General features: G+C 37.9%; 1 protein-coding gene across 2 annotated transcripts in view; it reads right to left on the bottom strand.

Annotated features, from left to right (window-relative positions):
• Nucleotides 1-1,240: 1,240 nt before the first annotated feature.
• The window catches only part of pik3r5 (phosphoinositide-3-kinase, regulatory subunit 5), a 108,522-nt gene continuing 97,240 nt past the window's right edge, over nucleotides 1,241-12,522 (bottom strand). For both annotated transcript variants that reach the window (XM_048610926.1, XM_048610927.1), the window contains 2 exons: nucleotides 7,913-8,028; nucleotides 1,241-5,689 (listed from right to left, as the gene is read on the bottom strand). In XM_048610926.1, the coding sequence (XP_048466883.1) occupies nucleotides 5,542-5,689; nucleotides 7,913-8,028 (264 nt within the window). In that variant the 3' untranslated portion in view covers nucleotides 1,241-5,541. The remainder of the gene's footprint in view (nucleotides 5,690-7,912; nucleotides 8,029-12,522) is intronic.

The following is a 12,522-nucleotide window of genomic DNA, read 5'->3' as shown; positions in this document are numbered from 1 at the left end:
TCTTCATTTAGCAACTACAGAACCAAGAGGTAAAGCTGTATTCCACAGCAGGGTTGCTATAATATTTCAGCAAATTTCAAAACAAAGTCATCCTGTTTTATACTTCTTGGCCACTGGTGATGAAATGAAGTTGATGGGTAGTACCCTTTTCTCAATATTTTGGGTGGGGAGCATGAGTCATGGAAGTTTGAAATAAGATCTCAATGATGCAAATAATTTGGTTAGTCACTAAACCACAGAGAAATTAAATGTAAAATTAAGTAACTAAAGATATGTAATATATTTCATATTGACAGCAACCATGAATAGTCTTCTGTTCACACTTAGTGAGATAGTGGTGTTGTCACTGAACTAAGGGCCATGACTAATGACTAGGTTTTAATTTAAAATCAATTAACAAATATTGAGTATTAAAGCTTGTCTCACCAACAGTGACCAATTTTCACTGATTATTGTAAAAACCCACTTAGTTCACTAATACCTTTCAGAAAGCTTTCCAACCTCACCCAGACTGGTTCACAAGAAATTCCAAATCCCTGACAGCATTGGTGATGTATTACTAAAGTAGCTTAAACAAGCCAACTCTCGGTTCAAGTGAAATTAAGGAAAGATAACAAATATTGGCCTTGCTATTAACGCTACATTCCATGAAAGGATAAAGCAAAAATTCTTGAAGGGGGCGGAAAGTGGTGAGAATTCCAAAAATTCTGAGACCAGTGATTTTAATAGAGATGGGGTGAGGATTTGGTATCCAATTTTCCCTTTGGGGTTGGCCAGTCATTTAAATGTATTAGCGAGGCAGGAATAATATCAAGGTTTTGGGGCAGGAGAGCCACCTGGACTAAGCTTGTCTTGGGAAACCCAATGCCTAGGGAAGTAAGAAAGGTTATAAATGGAATATTTTATTATTACCTGCAGGCCAAGAGGAGCAAGGAATCTTGCCCACTGCTGGCCACCACAGTTTCAGTTTGCCAGCAAACTAATCTGCTCTCAAATTATCCTCTGAAATCGACTAGCAAGCCTGAATTATCAATAAAGGAGGCCCACTAGAAGCTTCTGACAATTAGAAATAAGCAATAAATGCTGGTCTTGCCAATGACATGTACATCTCAAAAATGAATTTAAGAAGAAACATTTATCTCTTCACCTTGCCATAAACATAGGGACAATCCAATTGTTCAGGCACAGACAGAATTTCCACTTCCTGTTAACAAGGTGCACAAACACACTGCAAAGTCTGTTTAAACTGTCAATAAGCTTTATTCTTAAATCTGTTATCAAGATGTATATTCTACAGTGTTCCTCAAATATACAAACATATACAGTTTAGTGTGCGATCCAGAACTGTAAAGACAGTGCAATCCATTTCCGAAATTATTGTGTAACTGCCCTATGAGGGAAATGAAATAAACTACCTTCACAACTTCTGAAGCTATTAGTATACAGTAGCTGTCACTGAGAAAAATGGAAAAAAAATTCAAAATAGAAATACAATTATTGCACATTTTACATCACTCCAAACTGACAAACAAATTGTTGCTATTGTATTTGGTTTACAAACATAAGACCAGTTTGGTCAATTTAAAAGAAGTCAAATTCCTATACTGTAGTCAGGAATTCCCAGCATGAATGTGCTCTGATCACAACAATCACCCACAAATTTATTGTGTTCATCTTTCAGAAGATAATTACTTTTCAAGCAGGCTTCAAACTCCATCCGGAAATTCACCGATTTAATATTGTTTGTGACTGACTGCTGGATCAAAACCCATTTTTAAAAATAAACAACAGCAATTTCATAGGTTCCAGAGTACCCATTTGCTGTGATATGCAAATAATAATAAACTCTAATTAAAATAATGTACAATGTTACAGGGACATTGAGGGAATATTTCTGTTGGGAATGTATTCTTGTTTATTTCCTATACAGAAGAATACACCCAATCCCCATGTCTTAAGTCACAGCTTTCTTAAAATTGAGAGCAAGCATAACGTTTTAGAATTTTAATCATAAGGAAATTGAAATAATTTTGGCCTATCATTAGTAATAGTGACACCAGTAAGTACTATCAAATTAAGAACTTCATAATATTATATTGGTCAATATTATTGACCCAACACAGTTGAATCTGGGTAAATAATTAGGCAAACAATTTGAATTACCAATTCAATGATTTTTTTTAGCTTCAGAGAACAACTCTTATTCATTGACATTCAGTTTGTTCTTTCTGAATTTAAATTAAAATACTTCATTGGCTAAATTAATTGGGATTTCAATTGAAATGAAGGGTATCTTTGGTAGTCTGTTTTGTCCTTAATGGGCTTTGCATGTAAATTAGTGAATTGGAAAGCATGGATCATTTACTGGAGATGGTTTATAGATGAAAAAAATACATGGGCCATTTGGTGATGTGGAAAAAAAAATACACATTCAGTTGTGTGTAAGAGCACTTCTGGAAATTAAAAGAGATAGAAACCATAGGAGACAAGAAAGAAGCTGCCAGTTTACATCTATTATAAACTCTTGGCAAATATCTTTACACTTGAGATCTGAAGGATTTACAAGTTGATACTCAACCTGTTTGACCGATTTATGAAGACATCTTCCATGGCCGTCAAGTCCTGAATTGAGACTTGAACTCAAAGCTTCAGAGGTAGATTCACTGTGCCATCCCATGATTACACTCTTTTGAAGTACAACTTAAAATAATCCAATCAAACCAACTTTACCCAAACTAAAGGGCACTATAACAATAAAATCAAATATCTAAAGCAAACTTAAATATTCAATTAAAAACTTGGTTTTCAGTAGAGATAATGCACTCTAGCCTCCATGGAGTGCCATTGGCATTGGGTATTCCCTCTCCACGGACACCTAGGCATGGATGTAGGCATGAAAGAGGGGCAGTCAGTTGAGACCTGTAAAACGCATTGCCTGGGCCTGTTAATGGCCATCTAGGTCAGGCTCAGGACCAGATCTATAAGAAGGTCCTTTGGTCTGCTCATTCCCCTCCACTGGTGACCAAAGAATAGGAGTGCAGAGCTGAAGTGCAACTAAAAATTAAGCAGCAGCCTTCAGCAAAAATGAAACAGGATCTGTGATTTTGTGCAATTCACATAGATGTGGAACATGTACACCTCAAGGCCAGAGAAAACACAAGCAGCTTGAGAGTCTGGGAAACATCTGGGTATCCTACAGCTTACAACAGTTGTGTTCAACACACTTCAAACCAAATCCCCAATGAGCAGGAGTTTTTATGTGTACACAGGATGAACACCCAGCCACATATTTCTTTAAATGCCATCACGGGATCAATTATTGTGCTTAATGGGAAAGGAATCAGGAGAATGGAATGCTGCACCAGGCATTTGTTCACTTTATGTCAACTCCTTTAACATTACAAAGCTGCTAAATTTACAACAATTTATCACGTAGAATATTTATGAACATACAATGTTAGATTCTCTTCAGCTTGCATTCTTTGTGAAGTGCTGCAAAGTACTCTATGTTGGAGAACTTTTTTAACTTTGTTTGAATTCAAGTTTTGAATTTTCTTTCAGTTCCTTTTCAGACCATCCTGGTTTCACATGTCATTCCTTAATCACTCTAGGCATCTCACTATCATATACCACAAATTACAAAAGATTAGTAAAGATTAGCACTCAGTTATTATCCCTTCCCTGCAGGCCTGCATTGTCTGCAGATTGGAGTGTATACAGGATGAGTTGTAACCAGATTATTCACCTTACGATTTCCTACAGAATTTCATGGAACATACAAAATAGTAACTGACCAATTGGCTCAAACAGCCCATGTTAACCATTTACTTTCTGCTTGAGCCTTCTCCCATTCTTCCAGATCGGATGCTATCAGAATTAACCTCCATTCCTTTTACCCTCATTTGTTTACCTAGCTTCCCCTTTGATGAATCTTTGCTATTCGCCTTAACCATTCCCTCTGGCAGTAAATATCTTGTTCTCACTGCTGTAAAGAGATTTCTTCTGAATTATATGTTTGACATTTTGATAAATATCTTACATTTATGACCTCAAGTTTTGCCCTTCTGCACATGTGAAACTTTAAAGCTCTCTGTCTACACCAACAAAAACATCCATGCGTTAAAAGCTTGTTGTTAGGTCACCCCTCAGCCTTCATTTTTTAAAACAAGCTAATCAATCCTTTCCTCACAAGTATAACTTTGTATTTCTGATATCATTTTTGTAAATATATTTTGCAGCCTCCTCAGTCCTTTGAATAATATGTTTACCAGTAGTCCAAGTGGAGGTGTAATCTTGATACAAGGAGAACATATCTTCTCTACATTTCAATTCTGTCCCTCTAAAAATTAACTCCAGTTCTTAGTTTGACTTCTTTGCAATAGTCTTGTTAATCTGTGTCATTTGTTTTAGTGAGATTCAGATTTGTGCTCCCAGATTCCCTTGTTTCTTTACCTACTTAGGTTTTTGTTTTCCAAGTATGTGACTTACTTTTTTGTACTAAAATGGAATATCTTACATTCTTGTATTATAATTCATTTTCCACTCCATCTCCTCTTTTCTCTAACTTTTTAAAGTACGTTTTATCATGCAATGCTTACAGTTCTGAATTATTGAAGCATGGTGACAAATATCCAATTACATTTATTTCTTCATAATATTATTGCCTCTTGTTTCTCTGTTTCATTATGGACACAGTATGAAATGGCATACAGATAGTTTAACTCAGTTTAATTTTAACTTTCTGCTCTATAACATGTTATTCACTGACCACATATGTTTTCCTTTAGTTTAATCTATGCCATGGTTTCCTTTCCTTTCTCATTTATATTTAGGTGGCTTCCAATTCTTATAGGTCCCTTCCCCGTCTCACTAATGTAAAGTATTTAAAAAAAACTTTGGCTTTTATGTTAGTTTGTAGTTAATTACCTTTTAGTCCATTTAATAGTTTGGTTTTGTTATATTTTCTCCTGCAGACATTAGTTTGCAGGTATGAAAGGCTAAAAGAAGCATCCTTTTCCAACACCCCCCCCTAATAATTGCTTCAAATTTCTACTTAAACTAAATTCTATGCTTTCCAGTCCACCTGCTTAACATTGCGATGGATGTTCATTCTGTGCTACAATGCATCAGACACAAAGGACATCCCACTGTTATCCTGCAGGAAATTACATTTGCACCATTTGAATTCATAAGTTAAGACTAATGATAGCTTCTTCTAAATTGACAATGTAAAGTTCCATGATCTGAAATGGTTCCAAAAAAGTATAGCTACCAGTTGTCTCAGAATCAATCTGAGTTCTCCCCCCTCGAGCAATTCTATTAGCAATGGCTACAAAGCACTGTTTGTCCCATTTAGATCACAATTTACTAACATTTGCTATGTCATCTGAGGAACTTTGTGAGCTCCAAGGTAAAATTAGATTTACATGATAATAATCTATTAGTGCCAATGCAAAACAATGCAATCAAGTCCTTTGTTTTGGCGCAACAATATTTTCAGCCAGTAGTGCAATAGGGACAGTGTATTGTCATCTGCAGTTCCTATGGCACAGCTCCACTGAAGGTAATGATTGGAAGACAGAGGAGTGAGTAGAACTTTGATGACTGCTGCTGCATCTGAAAAGTGGTATGTTTCCTCAACTTCTGAGGCAGCCTGTTCTCAGGCTTATAACACACAGACACCTCACACCTATCGAAGACAAAATAATATAATTACAAGCTTTTTTTAATATCAAGGGATCAATACTGGGAAAAACAGAAACATTTTGTACAAATCAGTTTAGGCAGTAATCATTGCTCACCTATTTTAAATCAATAAGCTACAAATTTTAGCCTCTATGATATATATAAACTATAATAGTTTTCCCAAAGACTATATTGCCTCCTTAGAATGTTTTACTGAACGTATATCAGTTTTAAAATAGTTTAAATTGTCACATGGTTTTGGAGTGGGATACATAACACGTGTAAAAATTATGATAAATATACATTCCACTACGAGGAAACCTGGAAGTGAGGCAATCCATCGCAACGGACCCCAGAGTTTAAAAACCAGGTGGGAAAACACACCGACGCTTCATCAGATGCTGCACTGAGGATGTTACCAAGCACGGGAACAAAACATCTGTGGAACAACAAACCAGCTCGGCAAGCCAACCAACCTCAACACCCACAACCCGAGCTACAGGTCTACTCCAAAACCTTAGATTATGATAAATTTTACATTTTTGGATACACCATAGCACCTTCATTGCTTATATGTTTATAATTGTCTCTTATTTCCTTATTGTTGCATAATGTTGGTTTATTTAAAAAAGAGATAGCGAAGCAGATTTTAAAATTGAATGCATGCCTACTGAGATATTCAGAGGAAATGCCATTGTAACAATTGCTGTTATATTTCAATGATTTGCGCTCATTGGAATGAGGAAGGTTCACTTGACCCGAAACGTTAAGTCTGATTTCTCTCTCCACAAATGCTGCCCCAAACCTGATGAGTTTTTCCAGCAATTTCTGTTTTTGTTTCTGATTTACAGCATCCACAGTTCTTTTGGTTTTTATGAAGGTTGTGATTGCTTTGGAGGGGGTGCATAGGAGATTCACCAGAATGCTGCCTGGGATGGAAAATTTAACTGATGAGGAAAGGTTGCATAGGCTTGGGTTGTTGGAGCAAAGACTAAGGGAGCGATCTGATTGAGGTGTGCAAGATTGAGGGGTATGGACAGAATGGAAAAGAGCAGCTGCTCCCCTTAGTCGAAAGGTTAGTCACAAGAGGACCTGGGTTTTATGAAAAGGACAGGAGGTTTAGGGGGAATGTGAGGAAAAGCTTTTTTTAACCCAGAGGTTGGTACCATTTTGGAATGCGCTGCCTGGGAGGGTGGTAGAGGCGAATTGCCTCACATCCTTTAAAAAGTACCTGGCTGAGCACTTGGCACATCATAACATTCAAGGCTATGGGCCAAGTGCTGGCAACTAGGATTAGGTGGAATGTCAGGTGTTTCTCACTTGTCGATGCAGACTCGATGGGCCAAAAGGCCTGTTCTGCACTGCACAAGTCTATCGATAACTCAGTTGGCTAGATGGTTTGCGATGCTCTGCTTCTCAACCTCTCCCCTCATCTGAGACCTGGTGACCATCACCCATTGACCCTGTGTTATGGGAGAGCAGCTTTATGATCTGAACTATGGCAACTTTACCTTTTTCCTTTATATAGCACTGCACCATCCTTAAGCTAGATAACAATATTCACATGCCGAACGGAAAGATTATGGGCAAAAAGTAGATATAGTTTATTGATCTGCACAAAATGTAATGGCTTGCATGTATAACACTTACTAGGGAGTTTTCAGACAATTGGACTTCATTGAATAAGGACCATACAAGCTGATAATGGGCCAGACTCAGTGGCTGGCTCTCTTGACACCGATCCAGAAAGGTATGGGTTCAAATCTTACCCCAGCTCTTGAACATTTAAATGAGATTGATTCTGTAGTTCAGTATTGAGAGATTTTACATTACCAGAGGTATTGTTGGCTGGTTATGGTGTAAACACAGTTTCGAAAAGATATTAGAAACCCCACTGCAGGGAGTTCTCAACTATCCTAGTTGGTACTGTTTCCTCAATCAGCACCACACAAAACTAACTCATCTTATTGTGTTTGTGGGATCTTGCTGCTTGTAAAATGGCAATCAGTTGCTTCCACAACATTAGAAAGACTACTAAAATTAATTAATTTTAATTAATTGAAATACTTGGAGACGTTTCTGAGGAACATGTTTGAGTGATGCATACATACAAAATTTTAAAATGCATTACAGGAAGACCATTGTTTCTGCAGTTGTATCTTTTCATTTTGAAATACATTTGCAAAAGATGCAATAAATGGTGAAAAATGTGAAGTAATTCTCCTACCTTGTTACGCTCTGAAGAACCTTTTGCTCATCCTGGTCCAGACAAACAGCAAATGTGGTATTATTAACCCCTATTATCTGTACCTTGTCAATCTTGATTTTAGTCACGCTTATTTGCTAGAACAACAGAAAGAGATTGACATTAAGTATGTTGGTTTGTCAAACATTCTTCGTCATGTGTACTCAGCATTAAATGTTATGCTCAAAGTTCATTTCCTTTCCAATAAGAGCACATCTTTTCCACTCCCAAAGTCTCCTCCTAGAGGTTACTTTTGATTTGGAGGGCTACTTTTTCATTCTTACTAACTCCTTTATTGGTTGATGCAGTTATGTAGTAACATTACGTTCATATTTGTGTTGACATATGGGTATTTGGGCTCACACAGAAGCTGCATTGGAAGAATTCATCCATATTCTCATAATTAGCAATCCTCCAATAAACATAAAGCTACGATGCATAAGGAATGTACTGATTTCCTTGACACCAAAGTACTTGAACTAACACAAGTCAACAGACATAAGTTAACAATAAAATAACTGATACACACTTCAACACCCAAGACCATCACTCTAAACACATCTTCCAGATTGATGGGGGTCACATCTAATAAGTTTCCATCATGCATTCACAGAGCCAGAATATGTTAACCAGGCAGTTACTATCCTTTATACTGCAATCTCAGATTTAAATTGAACAATTGACACAGTGTTCATTACAATAGCATCCACTGCACTCATATAATCCTGAGCAACTTTAAGCTAGAGATTCCACAATCATTTGCAAGTAATTACTTCAGTGATTTCAAGTTTCCCTGTTTCCTAATTAGCTGTGTTACTTTGTTGATGGGCTTGAAATTTTTCACACTTGCTTGCAGTCCGCCTTCCCTCACCTGCCCCCTCTCCATTTAGCCTTCCTCTTTTTACCACTCTCACAGCTTCCCTCAGTCTCAAGCCTCTGTTGCAGCTCTACTCACTAGTCAGCCTATCAGCAGCTAGGACTGAGAGAATCAGTCTGTGATTGGAAGTATAGCCCCTTACCTTTCCCTTCTATTTAACTTACAGGGGCAATTTTTCTCTGATTTGTCAGCCCAAGGTTGAATTTTCCTAGGCATTTGGGGACTTCAGGGATGGATTCATCACCCATTTACTTTGAGCATTATTTACAAAACTATTTTTGGACTGACTGACCAACATAAACTTGAATGCTGGTCGTTTACGTGAATCATGTTTATTCTAATTGAGGGAAGATTTTGGCCTTTGAGTTATATACAATGTGAGACACCATTGTTTTTGTCTACTGCCCATCCAGTGTTAATTGACACCAAATAAGAGAGCAACATGTTGGTCCTATGTTTGGGAAGGAAGTATGAACTATATCAATACACAACACCTCCTTCTGGAAGTGCGAGTAAATTAGAGAAAAAGATAAATGTAGGGATCTGAGTACTTTCACCTCAAATATCTGAGTTCAAATTCAGTTCAAGCAGACAAGATGAAATATTTCTGCTCACTTCAGAGATACATTCCAAAAATGTAAGTCCTGACTATGTAGAGGCCATTCAGATAGAATTCACCAAAAGCTGCAATTGCATTTTGTCAGTTGGAACACAATATTGAAGTGAAAGAAGAGTAAAAGGGTCTCGGCCCGAAATGTCAGTTTTCCTGCTCCTCTGATGCTGCTTGGCCTGCTGTGTTCATCCAGCACTACACCTTGTTATCTCAGATTCTCCAGCATCTGCAGTTCCTACTATCTCTATTCCAACCTCTGGTTGCATCAGAGATAGCTCTACACCTTGTTATCTCTGGTTGCATCGTTCTCTGGAAACAGCCAGTTCTAAAAGGCATCCTTTCTTTGTAATATTTCCCCACGATGTATTCTTAGGAGAACTCCATAACACTCATTGTAATAACAAACAATTTAAAGACTCCAGACAAAGCATTTACAGCACTGAAATAGGCCATACAATTCAACAAAGCGAAGCGAATATTCCTGGCCAACACAAACTGAATTCCACCCTTTTTCATCTAACACTATTAAAATATTCCTCCTTTTCATTTGTTTCTTGACTTCAGTAATTAAGACAGATTTGAAGGATACAATCTTCAATTTCTAAATTCAAAATTCAGCTGTGAACTCATGACAGCATGAGTGCTTGTAAAATTTAAGAATGACCCTGAAAACTAAAACTGCAAATTACACTCAGCATCAACAACTGGAAAAAGGAGGCATATTCCCTGATCTTTGGAATGTCACACCATGAATATACAGCAACAGATTGTCAGTGATATGAATCAACAAGACACGTACTGAGAAATCACTACTGGCCGATGTCCTCAAAATAAAGAAAACGGTTACTGTATGCTTTTCGGGGGTGTTGGGCTCAGCAGAACAGGATGCCAGTACTGAGGTAATGAAAATGAAAACCAAAACATGCGTTTCTGGTTGCGGCAGTCACAGACAAAACGATATGCAACACAAGTTGCAAACTCACAGCTGACCGCTAAAGCCAATTGACACTGTGGGCACACAATCAACTACTAACAGAGACAGTTGCAACTAAAACCACAGTACTTCAGTCTCTGCCAGTAATCCAAATAGTTAAATATATATTAGCATTGAGCATCAATTAGATTTGACAATCAACTCATGTACTGGTCATTTCAAAGTAGTTTCATTAGTCAAATTAAAGATGACTTTAAAGGGACAATTTTGCCTTGTTGTGCTCTGTCTGGGAGCTTTATTCAATGTGACCACATATTGCAATTTTTTTTTGACGATTGAGAGGGCAAAATGAGGGGCAATTGTTTTTACACAGAGAGTGGTTCATGTGTGGCATAAACTTCCAGAGGAAGTGGTGATTGTAGGTACAGTTACAATGTTTAAAAGACATTTCGATAAGTACATGAATAAGAAACATTTGGAGGGAAATGGGCCAAGTCCAGGCAGGTGTGACTAGTTTAGTTTGGGTTTGACTGGTTGGACCAAAGAGTCTGTTTCCATGCTGTATGACGCGATGGTTGGATAAACTTCTGGAAAGGGATGATGAACAATCAATGGTTGTGATTCATATGGGAACCAATGACATAGGGAGGTGCAGCTTGGAAGACTTGCAGGATTAGGTTCAACAGTTAGGGAGTAGGTTGAAATGCAGGACCTCTATGGCAGTATCTCAGAAATACCACCTATACCACGAGCTTCACCAGTTAGGCAAAGGCAGATCAGGGAGGTGAGTTCAAAAGTTGAGGGATAGTGTATAAGGGTGGGGTTTAGATTTTTGGGACATTGGGATCACTTTTGGAAAAGGAGAAAGCTGTTCAGAAGAGATGGGCTTCACTTGAGCCGAAATGGAAGTCCTGGTTGAGAGAGTAATAGTGTTATGGGGATGAATTTAAACTTAAGGGAGGGGGTTTGGGTTGACTAATGGGGCCTAATTTTGGAAGGACCGGGGAGGGCAAAAGAGAGAAGATGGAGAACTGTGAAAAGGAAGTGAGAGGAGACTTCAGTGTTGACAGTGAACAAAAAAATGGTTGTTTCCCAAAGGGCAAAAACGAGATAAGGACAGTTTAAATAGTATGTATGTAAATGCATAAAGTATTGTGAACAAAATTGGGGAACTAGAAGCAGACATTGCTGTAGGAGGATATGAGATAGTAGCATCAGCAGAAATGAGGCTCAAGCCGGAACAGGACTGGATACTTAACGTCCAGGGTTATTAGGTTTTTAGTAGAAACAGGGTGGGTAAAAAGGGAGGAGGTATAGCAGTCTTGGACAAAGATGGTATCATAGCTGTTGATTGAGATGCATTTCCTGAATTAGAATCTACATAGTTGGAAGTGAGAAACAGGAAGGGGACAGTTTATTTATTACAATCCTCCAAATAGTGCGGAGGAAGTAGAAGAGAGCATTTGTAGGAAGATTATGGAAACCTGCAGGACAAGTAGGGTTGTGATTGTTGGTGATTTCAATTACCCTAGAGAAAACTGAGAAAAAGGTAGAGTGTGGGGCACAGAAGGAGAAAAAATCCTACAGTGTGTACTGGAGAACACCTCCAGTCCTTCAAGGGAGGATAATGTGGTAGATCTGGTCCTAGGAAATGATGCAAGTGGAGAACGTCAGAGTGGGGAACATTTCAGAAATAGCGACCATAATACAATAAGGTTCAATATTAAGTTGGCAAAGGATAAAAATCGGTCAAGGATTAAGATCTCAGACTGAAAACAGGCAGATTTAGGGGCTTAAAGTTGAACTGGAACAGGTTGATTGGAAACTCATTTTGGTGGATGAAAATTGAGAGACTTTCAAAAGAGAGATGAATAGGGTGAAAACTAGTACATACCTATGGGAAATAAATAGGGTTATCCAAAGCAAGAGTGCCCTGGGTGACTAAGGATATTGATGAGAAAATAAGAAAAAGAAAGCACATGAAACATATTGGAATAATAATAGCAATAGAAATCTGGAAGTGTATCTCATTTGCAGGAGAGAGGCTAAGGCTGGAATAAGGAAGGCTAGGAGGAAGCATGAGGAAAGGATGGCCAGCTGTGCTAAAACAATAATAAAATGTTCTTCAATCATATTAATGGCAAAGGATAGAGTGGGGCCCATAAGGA

This window comes from Rhincodon typus, chromosome 23 (assembly GCF_021869965.1).
Source record: "Rhincodon typus isolate 14 chromosome 23, sRhiTyp1.1, whole genome shotgun sequence".
Classification (NCBI taxonomy): Eukaryota; Metazoa; Chordata; class Chondrichthyes; order Orectolobiformes; family Rhincodontidae; genus Rhincodon; species Rhincodon typus.
This window is presented reverse-complemented; position numbering and strand designations above follow the sequence as displayed.